General features: G+C 36.6%; 1 protein-coding gene across 1 annotated transcript in view; it reads left to right on the top strand.

The window, feature by feature from the left end:
- LOC117300286 overlaps positions 1 to 14,498 on the top strand; it is a 30,431-nt gene that overhangs the window by 7,528 nt on the left and 8,405 nt on the right. Inside the window, exons 7-24 of the mRNA XM_033784020.1 lie at positions 991 to 1,042; positions 1,157 to 1,245; positions 1,703 to 1,768; positions 2,499 to 2,567; positions 3,395 to 3,564; positions 4,020 to 4,107; positions 6,006 to 6,099; positions 6,917 to 6,968; positions 7,627 to 7,741; positions 7,948 to 8,019; positions 9,128 to 9,220; positions 10,418 to 10,498; positions 11,034 to 11,084; positions 11,629 to 11,692; positions 12,384 to 12,495; positions 13,010 to 13,123; positions 13,826 to 13,910; positions 14,394 to 14,486. Coding sequence (XP_033639911.1) covers positions 991 to 1,042; positions 1,157 to 1,245; positions 1,703 to 1,768; positions 2,499 to 2,567; positions 3,395 to 3,564; positions 4,020 to 4,107; positions 6,006 to 6,099; positions 6,917 to 6,968; positions 7,627 to 7,741; positions 7,948 to 8,019; positions 9,128 to 9,220; positions 10,418 to 10,498; positions 11,034 to 11,084; positions 11,629 to 11,692; positions 12,384 to 12,495; positions 13,010 to 13,123; positions 13,826 to 13,910; positions 14,394 to 14,486 — 1,560 coding nt within the window. The remainder of the gene's footprint in view (positions 1 to 990; positions 1,043 to 1,156; positions 1,246 to 1,702; positions 1,769 to 2,498; positions 2,568 to 3,394; positions 3,565 to 4,019; positions 4,108 to 6,005; positions 6,100 to 6,916; positions 6,969 to 7,626; positions 7,742 to 7,947; positions 8,020 to 9,127; positions 9,221 to 10,417; positions 10,499 to 11,033; positions 11,085 to 11,628; positions 11,693 to 12,383; positions 12,496 to 13,009; positions 13,124 to 13,825; positions 13,911 to 14,393; positions 14,487 to 14,498) is intronic.

The raw sequence follows: 14,498 nt of genomic DNA, 5'->3' as shown, positions 1-14,498 counted from the left end.
TCATCAAACCTTTGTCAAATCATTATAACCAGGTCAGACAAAAGACTTATTAAGAAGATCACTTGATCATCAAGTCTTTGTCAAATCATTATAACCAGGTCAGACAAAAGACTTCTTAAACTTTAAGAAAAGCCAAAACCAAATTAAGTTTTGTTATTAACTTAAATTACTTAAGACAACATGCCTCGTACAAACACTTGATAGAACCAGTTCAATTCAGAACCACACCTTCTCAAAGGAGAGATTTTACGACATGGTGTCACAACAACACTTCTTTCTTATTTTGTATAAATTTACTTTTTTTTATTTTTTTTATTTGACAAAATAGTATAACATGTAGCTGTTAAAAACTTCTCTCCGACCAAAATGACTTATAAATAATATAAAGCATATTCTTTTAGTGGCTTGACGTTTCGACTCTAGCAGAGTCTTTCTCGAAGGCTTTCTTTGTTATCTTCTTTATACTTATCTGAGCAAACCCCCTGTAAACCATTTGCATAAAAATGGAAAAATATTGCGATTCTAATTAATGTATAGAAATAACAAAAATGGTTTCAGACAAACCTTTTTCGCTTATTTAAAGCCATTATACACTATCGGTAAACAGTATTGTCCAAGCCCCACACTTAGTGTATCACAACTTATATATATGTAGGCTCAATCGGTCATCGCAGTCGGGAGAAAATAACGGGAAAACCCACTCTTGTTTCCGCACGTTTCGCCGTGTCATGACATGTGTTTAAAATAAATCCGTAATTCTCGCTATCGAGAATTGATATTGTTTTAATGTTTCTCAAAAAGTAAAGCATTCATGGAATATTATTTGAAGAGAAGTCTTTCACCATTACCTTGTGTAAACCCTGTAGATTATTTGTAAATCTGTGAATTAACAAAATAAATTCTGTACCGAAAGTGTATAATGGCGTTAAACTAAAACAAACATAAGATATAAAAGTGGATAATTTTTATTTAAATTTTTTTCTTTTTTAGACTCAACAGCTTCATGTCCTTTATCAAGTTCAACCAGAAGGACCCTTTGATGGTAAATTCCTTGCTTATTCCTTTTCATTTTTGTCAACATTTGTAAGCTAAATCAAATATCCTTTACTTTTACAGCGCAAAATTTCATCCCTGAATTTTATTTTTTACCTTCCAGATTTGGAAGATTTGAACGATCTTTTAAATATTTCCCATGTTGATGTGCAAGAACCATCAGCATCTTCGTCGAACGCACATCATAGAAGGGTAAGAGAATATTATTATTCTGACTGAACTGAATCTGACTGACTGAATCCTCTTAGTTATAATAATAATAGTACTTATTTAAATAAACAAATATAATTATTGTTGTAACTCAAAGGATCTATAAAGTAGATGTTCTGCAACTGCGATCTACTCCGCAGTAGAGAAGTAGATAAGTCTCCCGAATTCCGATAAATCTACTCCAAGGTAGCAGAATTTACAGCATGAAAAGTTTTAAAAGACTACCCTACCTTTATGTAGAATTAAGCAAGACAGTTCTCTAAGAACTAACTCCACCTGGCCAGTAGATATACACATGGTGTTACTTCAAACCAAATATATATTGATCCTATTTAAACAAATCAAATCCTATGTAAACAACAATCAAACAAATCATGGAGTTGGATTTTGAAAAGTTTGGGTTTTGGTTTCTGACATTTTCAATATCTTCTCTTCTTAGGTTCGCAGAGATGTTGCATCAGAAGTGAAATACATTGAGTTGGCTATCTTCTGCTCAACAAGTATGGTAAATAATTATAAATTCCTTCAAATTTTGAAGTTATTAAATTCCTTACAAAATCATTTTAAGAATTGTTTACATGTATATTGTCTTTGGATGTTGTAAAGGTCATAGACTTTACTTTCACATATCACTACAACTCGGGGATTGTTAAAGGAACACGTTGCCTTTGGTCGGTCGAGTTGGTCTTTGAAAAGTGTTTGTAACCGTTTGTTACAAAATGTTTATGGTCATGATGGTTAGAAAGATATTGTAAAAGTAGAATACAATGATCAACTCATATGCCTCGAAATTATGTGGTTTCCTTTTACTTTGCAACTAATACGGAAGCCATTTATGGGAGTCAAAAATTTGACTCTTATAAATGGCCACTGTGTTTAGTCGATGAAAACCATGCAAATTGGAGTGATACTTAAATGTGGATCATTATATTCTACTTTTAAAATATCTTCCTATTATGCATTTTATAACAAACGGTTACAAACGTTTTACAAAGACCAACTCGACCGGTCCAAGGCAGTGTGTTCCTTTGATATAATGCTATTTCTTATTGAGAAAGTTACTCACGTGAATTTCCCATTAACCCAAAGTCTCTGTTTTCTACTATCCAGTTTCACTGTGACTCTTATTTACTGTTATTAGTAAAGTACAATGTAGTTGTCCTTCCACATTATCTCATGCATACAGTTTTTCATTTAAAGAACTGGTTAAAATACTCTTCTTTTTTATCTGATAGATAAATAGATATAGCAATGCTAACTTTGCCTTTGTACGGATGTTGGACATTGTCAATGAAGCAGATCTTGTAAGTACACATGATATGTATAAATACGCATAAATATTTACAATTACTCTTGAATATGTATAAGTATACATTAGTATGTATTGTAAGTACACATGAATATTTATTGTGTCAATTTGTAAGAATCTCAGAGACAATTTCATTTTACTTTACCTCCTACATATTCATGACCAAGAGTCAGATTCTCACTGGTCCATTCAACATCACGTTCCAGTTGCTATCTTTTCTAAATACTACCAAACACGCTCGCTAGTATTCACCCACATGAGAAATACGAATGACAAGTTAAGAGTACCGAATTCTAACTCTAGTGTTTCTGATTAGCAGAGTGTGGGTTCAAAAAAAAGAAAGGGTTCGCCCCAGTGTTCCTGGCTGTGGCTGCTGTATGCGCCGTAGCACCTTGTATAAAGTGCTAAATAATTTGGTTTCAGAATTCATCACTGCAATAACTTATCTTTCTGAAAGTTTGTATATACTCAGTACCTTGTTTGGTAGACACGTGCGCTATATAAGACTTCCATATTATGTAGACTGTCGCCTGGGCATCCATTGATGGGCAAGTAAAGTTTTGTCCAATCCAGAACTGGTCTTTGTGTCGGGAGACTGGGTGCCAGATTTGTCATAGGAATCACCCTTTTTGCAGCTTTTGACTTGACAACTATTTACTTTCTCATATTACATATAAATGAATTGTTCTACCTTTGCATAATTGATCATGTTTTTACTTTTCACCCTAATTGCCTAATTTTTTTCGTGTCACAAAGTGAGACCAAAAACTGCATGTTCACAATTTGCAAAAACTTAAACACAATTTTTTATTTTCTTTGCAGTATTTTCGTCAATTCAACGTTCGTCTTGTAATAACATACATTGAGCTATGGGAGGACAATGTAGATCGTATTACAATTTCAGACAATCTCCATCTTACCTTGGAGAATTTCCGTCAGTATATCAAAGACTCTAATCGCACCATTAGATTTGATGCCGCTCATCTGGCCTTGTAAGTCTATCTTTTTTAGAATAGGAGTCCTATATTGGTAAATATAGCACAGCAGAGTCTGCGTTCGAGTCCCAGTCGTGATATTTGTGTCCTTAAGCAAGCCACTTAACCATTGCTTCGCCCTCTCGGATTGTGACGTTGAGCCGTTGGTTCCGTGTGTTGAGTCTAAATGTACAAAAGAACCCAGTGCACTTTACAACATGGTTTGATTGGCTGCATATTGCGCCACAGCACCTTGTAACCTACATGTATACGCGTTATACATGCTGCTATATTAAAGGTGTAGGTCTCATAATTCAAATGTAGTCCCACATACCTTGCAGGATATACTGTATGTTAAAGCGCTGTGATAACACTGAGTGACAGGTGTGCGCGTTATATAAGAAGCCACTATTATTATTATTATTATTATTATATTGTTTAACCATCCGACTTGGGGTTTGTTATATTTTTAGGGGCACCGATGTTGAGCGATCTAGATCTTACTATAGTACAAGTAGACAGAACTCTATCTGTACAGAGAAAGCTGTGTCTCTCACAGAGGTAAGTTGTTTCTTAATCTAGGAAAATATTTCTTGTTATTTTTTTGAATAATAATCTTCAGTTTCATCTTCATTTTTGACTTTTTTCCCTCTCTAAAGAAGCTGGAATATGTTCACATTGATAAATGTGATATTGCTTTCTATTTGAAACTAAATTATAATTTAGTGCGCCCTCAGAAATTAAGTAAGATTGTGATTTTAGTAAAATCCTATCAAGTCTATACCACGTACTTCAGGCTGACTATTTGTGTTTTGGCCAGGCGTTCTAGTTCACTGGACGCAAGCTCAGGTGTTGTCGGCAGCAGAGTGTGGGTTCAAATCCCGGTCATGACACTTGTGCTATTAAGCAAGGCTTTCACAATAATTGGGGAAGGTAGTGCATTCTGCTCTACCAGTAGGCTCCCTTCGGATGATACCCATGCCTACATCATTACGGACTGTGAAGGGGGTAACCCTGTTTCAGCCTCGGGAGTAGGTGGCTCCTAGTGGATGATACCCTTGCCTACATCATTAAGGACTGTGGAGGGGGTAACCCTGTTTCAGCCCCAGGAGTAGGTGGCTCCTAGTGGATGATACCCATGCCTACATCATTAAGGACTGTGAAGGGGGTAACCCTGTTCCAGCCCCAGGAGTAGGTGGCTCCTAGTGGATGATACCCATGCCTACATCCTTATGGACTGTGAAGGGGGTAACCCTGTTTCAGCCCCAGGAGTAGGTGGCTCCTAGTGGATGATACCCATGCCTGCATCCTTATGGACTGTGAAGGGGGTAACCCTGTTTTAGCCCCAGGAGTAGGTGGCTCCTAGTGGATGATACCCTTGCCTACATCATTAAGGACTGTGAAGGGGTAACCCTGTTTCAGCCTCGGGAGTAGGTGGCAACATGCCCTGGTAATTGCTACGTCAAAAGTTAGGAAGGCAGTGCATTCTGCTCTACCAGCCAGGCTCCTAGTGGATGATACCCATGCCTTCATTCTAACAGACCTTGAAGGGGGTAGCCCTAGCTCAGCCCAAGGAGAAGGTGGCAACGTGCCCCTGGTAATTGCTACATCAAAAGGTGGGAATTAAGGCAGTGCATTCTGCTCTACCAGCCAGGCTCCTGGTGGATGATACCTTCATTCTAACAGACCGTGAATGGGGTAGCCCTGGCTCAGCCCAAGGAGAAGGTGGCAACGTGCCCCTGGTAATTGCTACATCAAAAGGTGGGAATTAAGGCAGTGCATTCTGCTCTACCAGCCAGGCTCCTAGTGGATGATACCCATGCTTTCATTCTAACAGACCGTGAAGGGTCTGTTAGACCGTGAAGGGTAGTCCTGGTCCAGCCCAAGGAGAAGGTGGCAAAGTACCCCTAGTAACAGCCCAAATCACTTGAATTTGCCAGCCGCCTTGTGACATTGGGTGAAACTTTATGAAATAAAACTCATGTCTAATAGTTATGAAATGAGTTCAATCATGTATGTGTTTTTTAGAAAGACTCCCCTACTAGCATGCCTAACGACTCTGCTAATGGGTGCGTTCGTTTAGCTTCCCTGGGTCATCCCCGGTCTGCCCTGGTGTGTTCAAATAGCTTTTGGCCTCATTCTAGGGGCTCGCCCAGGTCAGCCCCCAGTGCCCTGCTTGTGGAGTGGGTCACTTGGGGGCTGGCCCCATGGTAAACGACATCACTACGAGAGCGGTGAGTGGTCGTTCATTTAGCTCTTTTCAGGGGCTCACCCAAGTGAACACCGCAATAGACCCAGGGAAGCTAAACGAACGCACCCATTATAGGTTGGCTATGTGAGGCCATTGGAAAACTTTATGCTTATACTACAGGTCGTTTCGGTTGGTTAACAATTTGCAACAACATTTTTCCCCTTTCTTGTTCATCTTTTCATATTTGTTTTTCTATTTTGCCTTTCAGGAATTTAACTCTGATGTGATATCAGCTAGTCTAGCCCGTGGCTTGGCTCATAATCTATACATCTATAATGATGACTTCTACACCAGAGGCAGAGGTAAAACAATTACGTTCATTCAAATCTTACTTTAAAAGAGTAATTGTGATAATCAAACCTAAAGGCACTGGACACTATTCATGCTTTTGGTAGTTAATCAATAGTGGCTAGTGCGTTTAAATTAAATTCAAACTGGAAGTTATTTTCGTAAAAAGATCTTCATGAGAAGTTGTCTTTCTTGGTAATTATTCAGAAGTAATGCAGTCCACTTAAGATTTTGTCCATAAACAAAATTATTAGCAATTTCTTCAGGTTTTTCACACAAAAAAAGTTCCTCATAAAATGTAATAATTCTTACTTAAAAAAATTGATGTATTTGTAAGTGCAATGAGGCTAGATGGATTGAACACCAACAGTGCCAAACATAAACAGCCTTTTAAAAATGGAGAAAAAGAAATAGTGCTATACCGTAGTAGTTTACTTTTTTATAAAGTGTTTGTATGCCCAGGTCAAAATTCTAGTTGACCCTAGTTTAACTGTGTTTAACTGGAACTAGTTGAAAACCAGTTGATAAACTAGTTAAATACAGTTAAAACCAGTTGGTTTAATATGGAAAATGGACAGACACCAACTGGTTTATAATTTCAACCTAGTTGAACACAGTTAAACCTAGTCCAAACCAGTTGGTTAATATGGAAATTGGACGAGTTTGGTCACTATCCAGTTGAACCAGTTGACCCCAGTTAACTGGTTCAACTGCAATTTTGACCTGGGTGTACATGTATTGGGGAATTCTTCAATGTTAAATCATGCATGGAAATGACTATAAAGTGAAATATTTGCCATTGCATTGTGTTTGGTGTTTTTACTTCTGTAGTCTGTGAATGTGACGGGACACCAGGTAGCTGTGTGATGTACCAAAGACCAGTGTAAGTACATGTATACCGATTTTATAATCGATACAGTGTGTGATTGATTGTGAAGATGTTGGGTTTACCCATAACTGCCAAACTAAACTAGATTAATTAGCACTTAACTATGGGAAACCCTTGAGATTAACTTGAAAATAATGTGTTTCTGTGTACTCTCATTAGTACTAGTGATATGAGATGGAAATCATGGCGAATACACTGCATTCAAGATAATTTTGTACTCTATCCAACTTCTCTTTCCAACCACCAAATTTGTAAAACTCAACTTGTCATTTCCTTTCAAAGGGGTTCAACAAAAATGTAAATTTGAATGTTTATCAGTAAAAATAACTTTCCAAGGCCATAAACTTTAAGTAATTTTTTGGTTCTAGTCTGTTTTTATGATCTAAATTTTGTTTCACCTCTAAAGAAACGCAGGGCAGAACCCTATAACCGCTTTCCTCCAAAGCACTAAGCTTTACCTCAAAATCAGTTGTCAATAATTTCCATAGTGATGTATCGTTACTTCACACTTTGCTTGGCAATTAAGATTGATACAAAGGATCAGTTGCTCAAATAGGGTTTGTCCACTGATTAAAGAAATAATATCACAACAACAACAAATGTATAAGAAAAATAAAAAAAAAACCCAATGAATTGCTGTTTGTTTTTGTAGAGACTGGAAGCCCAAACCACCGTCAGGATTTTCTGATTGCAGTATAGAAGCGTTTGAGTATCATCTCCAGAGAGGGTATTATTCTTGTCTCTTCAATGTTCCGACACCAGAGGAGGTAAGATTGGCTTCACCCCCGTATTTTCATGACATTGTTTTACTTATTTCTAAAAAACTACAGCACCTCAGCAACTAATTATTTTAAGGGATGCTTTGTATTATCATTATCTTCAAACTGTGTAAGTTTAATGTAGATCTTTGGACATTGTGTTTTGTGTTAGAAAAAGTACCTTTAAAATGAAAACACTGTTTGTTTTCTTGCAGCTGATAAGCTTTGGTTCCTGTGGGAATGGAATACTGGAGTTTCCAGAGACTTGTGACTGTGGATCACCTACGGTAAGAAAACTCGTCCTGGCTTATCCGACAATTAGAATGAAACCACCTCAAATGCTCCTTACCTCAACCCCAAATTATTAATAAAAACAAATTACCTTCTCAGTTTCCCTCGTGGTTTATTTATTTTTAATTGAGATACAAAATTCTTTACACATTTCAGGGCTCAGATTTGAACTTCTAAATTGTTTTATTTTATTTTATTAAATTTATCTTTTATTTAATTATTATATACATGTATATTCAAAATTGTTAATCAAAATCTTTGCTGGACCAGAATTAAAGTTAAACAGTTAAACATTTGAACTGTTTTAATTTTGACAGCAACAAGAGAAGGTTTGTCTCATTTTATGCATGAGCATTCTTCACCACTAAACAGAATTGTAAGATTTTAGTCAGACTGAAATTTAACATTTGAAAAAAAAACAAAAAGAAAAAAACCCTGTAGCTATAATCGCTGGCCTCATTCCTCTGGTACAGTGTAAATTTTGAGCCCAGCTTGTAGTGCAGAATGAAATGCTTTTACAGGCATGCAACTTTCAGCTGATCAAGTGATTTCCCCATTTACTTTTCAAAACAGTGCCAATAGAAAACTAAAAAACGCTGTACCAAAGTTAAGTGTGATCGACCATCTTCTCTTTTTTTGCAATTAGAAAGTTGCATGTCTGATTTAAAGACAGAGGACACTGTTGGTAATTGTCAAAGACTAGTCTTCACAGTTGGTGTATCTAAACATATGCATAAAAAAACAAACCTGTGAAAATTTGAGCTCAATCGGTCGTCGAAGTTGCGAGATAATAATGAAAGAAAAAACACCCTTGTCACACAAAATTGTGTGCTTTCAGATGCTTGATTTCGAGACCTCAAGTTCTAAATCTGAGGTTTCAATCAAATCCGTGGAAAATTACTTCAATCTCAAAAACAATGTTAGTTTAGAGGGAACCGTTTCTCACAATATTTTATACTATCAACCTCTCCCCATTACTCGTAATCAAGAAAGGTTTTGTGATAATAATTATTTTGAGTAATTACCAATAGTGTCCACTGCCTTTAAGTAGATGCAAAGTTTTTTGTGCGGATACAATGACATACTTTTATATTTTCTCTAAAGGAGTGTGCTGGTAACCTGTGTTGTGATTCAAAGACCTGTCAATTGACTGTAGGCAGTGATTGTTACCAGGGAGAATGTTGCAGTAGCTGTCAGGTAAAATACCTCTTTAAAACACTCTGTGCGTTAAGTGCAATTATTGTGGAGTCATGAGCTCGGGTAGCAACCTTGTTCCCATGGGTGTTCGAGATCGCCGCGCCATTTTCTTCAAGCATGTCTCGCTCTATCATAACCCCTGTAATTGGTTCATTAAAATGTGGTAGAATCTAGCACAGTTTATTGAGCGCCTGTAATCAATCCTTTCTACGCTCGCACGCAAGTCTATTGTCTTAAAGAATGTTTTTGTCTTTCTTTTTTTAAAACGTGTTCATGCCATAAAAAACCCGGGCATGAGCAACATGCAAACATCTTAAAACTACTGGCGCATGCACTTTACCATGTTTACATCTTTAAATGTAGTGCATATAAATCAACTTCCTGACTTTCCTGAGTTTTGGAACAAAAATTAAGGCATATTACTCGGGTGGGATTCGATCCTACGACCTTCGCCAATCTAGAGCAGATGTCTTACCAACTAGACCACCGAGATTGTGCGGCAGCTAGAGGCAGTTTGATTCCTAGAACTCGGTGAAAGTACTGAAGAGTGAACAGTGCTATTAACAGACATCTGTGTACAGTGAAACCAAATAATATTCTTTATCCCTGATGCAAATTTAACATCTATTTGACCTCATTTCCCAGGCGTGACACCCGTGTCCTAAAGCAAGACACTTAACTATTTGCTTCGTCCTTCGGATGGGACATAAAGCCGTTGGTCCTGTGTGGTGTGTTGTGTAGCGCAAGTTAAAGAACCCAGTGCACTTATTCGAGAAAAAGAGAAGGGGTTCGCCCTGTAACGATAGTTAGTCTAGCGCCATCTATCCATCAGGCTGAGATAGGGCACTTGCTTAATGGCTGCTAAATAAATACAACCCAGATCATTGTAAACAGAGAATAATCCGTCTTATATCATCGTCATCCTTACAAGTACCACTAGCTTTTACACGCCCCAGTATGTTCGGTTTGATTTGCAGCATATTGCGCCACGCCACCTTTTAAATCATTACATGGTGCTAAGGATTAGGTCTCATAATGCAGACGTACAACCTGTACATGTAGCCCCATACGTATGTGCCTTGCAGGAAGTACTGTATGTTACAGCACCAGGACGGTCACTGATTGACGAATACGCTCGCTATATAAGAAGCCATTATTGTTATTATTTTATGAAATATTTTGCTTGTTTTGCCACAGTATTTGCCAGCAGACACCATGTGCAGAGAGAGTTCCACAGAGTGTGATATAATGGAGATGTGCACAGGGTCATCGGGAAATGTAAGTAGCATCAAAATCTCACAAAGCTAGAAAGATGACAAAAATATTATTCCAAAAATTGTTCTTCTATGCTAGTTCTTTTGGTAACTTTAAGGAGGTTGCTGGTGACAAGATTTACCGGGCATGGTAAACTTCATACATAAGTCTGATTTGTCTGTAGTGTTGAAAAGTCTGAAAAGTCTATTTATGCCTACATCATGTGTACATTTAGTTTGTTTGTTTTGTTTTCATTTGTACAACAACAAAATTACAGGAATAATGGTGACAAGTAAATAAATAAAGATATAAAAACTATGTTAGTACAAATTGGGACTGCAACCAGAGGAGGTAACCCTCCTGTATTGGAGCACCCAAACTGCTGTAAAATAAATGCTTTACTGGTTCAAGAAATTACAAAGAAAATTAAAGTATCCCTAAAAAAAAAAACATTTAGAGAATAACGCATTTGTCAAATAATAATTAAAATATGAACTTGTATGGTGAATTTTGTTGTGTCTTTGAAATCTAATGTCCTTCTTTTACTTGGTCTGAATAGTGTCCAGAAAACATTTACTTGCAAGATGGCACTCCTTGCCTGGAAAACACTGTAAGTATATTCAGTCCGTCATTATGTTTGTCATATTTTTGATTTGGAGCCTTTTTATTTTTGAAGTAAGTTTTTAGGGTCTCCATCTGGGAAAATATGTTGTATGTCTTGGCTGAGTGGTTTCGAGCAGTGAACTCAAGCTTTTTCCTTGATCAGTAGAGTGTGGGTTGAGTTGCGTAGATGATGGGAAAGTATACCTTTTTTTGTCCTACACACATTAACTAAAATATTATACAATTAACTAAACTGTGAAAATCTCATTTCAAATGATGGACACATTTTTGGAGATGTAATCTATAATGTATCTACATGTATGTATCTATAACTGGAATTCACAATCTCAGAAACTTATTTTCTTTTTCAGAATTGAATTTAGTGGCATATAAATTGATATACTCTTCCCTTCTCACATTGCTTCAAAGTGAAATAATTCTCAAAATGCTTTATTCTATCAGTAAGCAGCTGAAGTAACTTTTCATTGCCATTATTTTTAAGAGTGCAAATGTATACCTGATGTTGTTATTGTTTGTATTTTTAATTGAAGGGGTACTGCTTCAATGGACGATGCCCAACTCGTGATGAACAGTGTCAAGATATTTGGGGGCAAGGTACATTTTTAAACAATTGACTGAATGTGCATGAGATTCTTTCAACTTAGCCGAAAATCTTTGTTCAGCTTTTTAAATTTGTGGTCTTTGAGTTCAGCGTTGTTCAAACAATTTTTGGGGTGAGGTTTACAGGGTATATAATAGGTGGTTTGTGCTCTCTTGTTTTTAATCAGAGTTTGACCTATGTAGACCTTGTCATCCCTGTACTGAAAACCTCATTCATTCATTTTGTCATTCCTTCAATAAAAAAAAATGGCAGCACAAAGCTGGAATGTGTGGCATTACCTAAAATGTTTAAAACTACATAACATTTAAAAACATTTTTTTTTACATTTTTTAATCTCATGCTGGGTTTGAATGTTGGTTAGGATACAAGTGGTTCGGTATCTGTCATAAATGACGATCAAAATTTAAAGATAAATTAAATTTTTAAACACCACAAGAATTCTTCTTTCCTAACCACACCTGTTATTCCCATGTAATTTTTTGTTAAAAAAAAGTGGACATTAATCTTTTATTTGGATCACAAACAAGCCGGTAGAGCTGCTGACAAATTAGTTGCTCATTGGTTAAGTTAAAAGACCCAAGTAATGACCATGTAGGCACACTTACTAAAAGGGGTGTATAATTTCTGAGTTTTGGGTTCAGAGTGTTTTTATTTGAGCTTTTCCCAAATCACTTTTGTGTCCAGGTTCGTCATCAGCAGAAGGCTGCTTAACTTTAAACACCTTTGCACGATTCCCTTTTGGTCACTGTGGATACACCATCGGAGAAACCCTTACTTACTCTACTTGCGACTCTTCGTAAGTAACTTTTTGTTTTGCAAATTTTTTACATTCAAATACTTTACAGTTACTTGCAAAAGTTTCCTTAAAAATTACAGTTACTTACTGACATTGTCTTCAGAAATTACAGTTACTAATTTTTATTTGTAGAGATTTCCTTAGAAATTACATTTACCATGTTTACTTATTGATATTTGCAGAGATTTTCATTTGCAGAGATTTCTTCAGAAACTAGTTGCTTACATTTAGTGATATTTCCTGATATTTCTTTAAAAACTGCATTTGATCTTTGCCAAAACATTAGAAGTTACAGTTACCTATTGAAATTTGCAGAAATTTCCCTAAAAACGTCAGTTACTTATTGACATTTGCAGAGATTTCTTAAGAATCTACAGTTACTTATTGACAAACATTTAACATATTGCATTACTGTAAACACTAAGGTGCTCTATTCAATTGTAAATTAAGGTGGGCAAAACAAAGAAAATTTTATGGTTTTTTTTATATTGTCTCATTTTTCTGTGGCGTTCAGGTCCGGGCCACAATCTCAAGCTCAATGTGGTATGCTGCACTGTAACAATGCCTCATTATCTTTCTTTCCTGATGGATTTACACCGAGAGGTAACAACTTTGAAGAATACTGTCTGTAAGTCAACCAAAATAAAAATACAAATTTTAATAATAATAATAATTATAAAAGTAATAATAATACTCTAGTAAATCGTTGCAGTACCTGCTGCTAAAACGTAGGATTCGAATTGCCTCCAGGCAATCTTGGTAGTGTAGTTGGTATGACACTGCTCTAGAATTGCAAAGGTTGTGGGTTCGAACTTAAACATAAGATAAGAATTGACTCTAGCTACCGGGCAATCTTGGTAGTGAAGTTGGTATGAAACTGCTCTAGAATTGCAAAGGTTGTGGGTTCGAACTTAAAACATAGGATAAGAACTGACTCTAGCTACTGGGCAATCTTGGTAGTGTAGTTGGTATGACACTGCTCTAGAATTGCAAAGGTTGTGGGTTCGAACTTAAAACATAGGATAAGAACTGACTCTAGCTACCGGGCAATCTTGGTAGTGTAGTTGGTATGACACTGCTCTAGAGTTGCTAAGGTTGTGGGTACGAAATTTGAGGTAGAGAAGAGGAAACTTTGCCTCGAAGTGAGGCATTTTCTTAAACTTCATTTTTGTACAGGTGTCAATTATTTTAAGTTCTTGCTATTTGTGACTAATATTTATTTGTGACAAATATTTATCTCAGAACAGTTGGTCATTATTATTTCCTCAAACCACAAAGCTTTCCCCGTGAGAGGTGTTAGAATTTAGATTTTTTTATATTTTTGTTTCAGCTCCATCTGGGTGGCTGATTTAAACTTAGCTGACATCATCAATCCGTCCGATGTTGCAGATGGCACAATGTGTAGTGAGGGAAAGGCAAGTTAAAGGATTAAAACCCTGACTCCTGTGTATATTGGATTTAGTGATGTATAAATATTTGGTTTGTGGTAACACCACGTGTATGTCTACTTGCTAGGTAGATTTTGTTCTTGCTATTATATTCTACTACAGCAGAGTAGTATAAAACATTGTGAGAAACAGCTCCTCTGAAGAGAGGTAGTTTTCCAGAGAGAAGTAATTTTCCACGAATTTGATTTCGAGACCTCAGATTTAGAATTTGAGGTCTCGAAATAAAGCTTCTGAAAGCACACAACTTCATGTGACCATGGTGCAACAAGGGTGTTTTTTTCTTTCATTAATATCTCGCAACATCGACGACCGATTGAGCTCAAATTATCACATGTTTGTTATTTCATGCATATGATGTTTAGATACAACTAGTGAGAAGACTGGTCTTTGACAATTACCAATGTGTCCGGTGTCTTTAACGTTCGATGGCTTGATACTCTTTCTGCACAGGTCTGTCGCGGTTTTGATTGTGTGACAATAGAGTCACTGGGCATTCCTTCCTGTCCCTCTGTTGAAAGTGGAACTGTTTGCTCTGGAAATGGGGTAAGTAAAATA

The sequence above is a fragment of the Asterias rubens genome, chromosome 15 (genome assembly GCF_902459465.1).
Source record: "Asterias rubens chromosome 15, eAstRub1.3, whole genome shotgun sequence".
Lineage (NCBI taxonomy): Eukaryota > Metazoa > Echinodermata > Asteroidea > Forcipulatida > Asteriidae > Asterias > Asterias rubens.
This window is presented reverse-complemented; position numbering and strand designations above follow the sequence as displayed.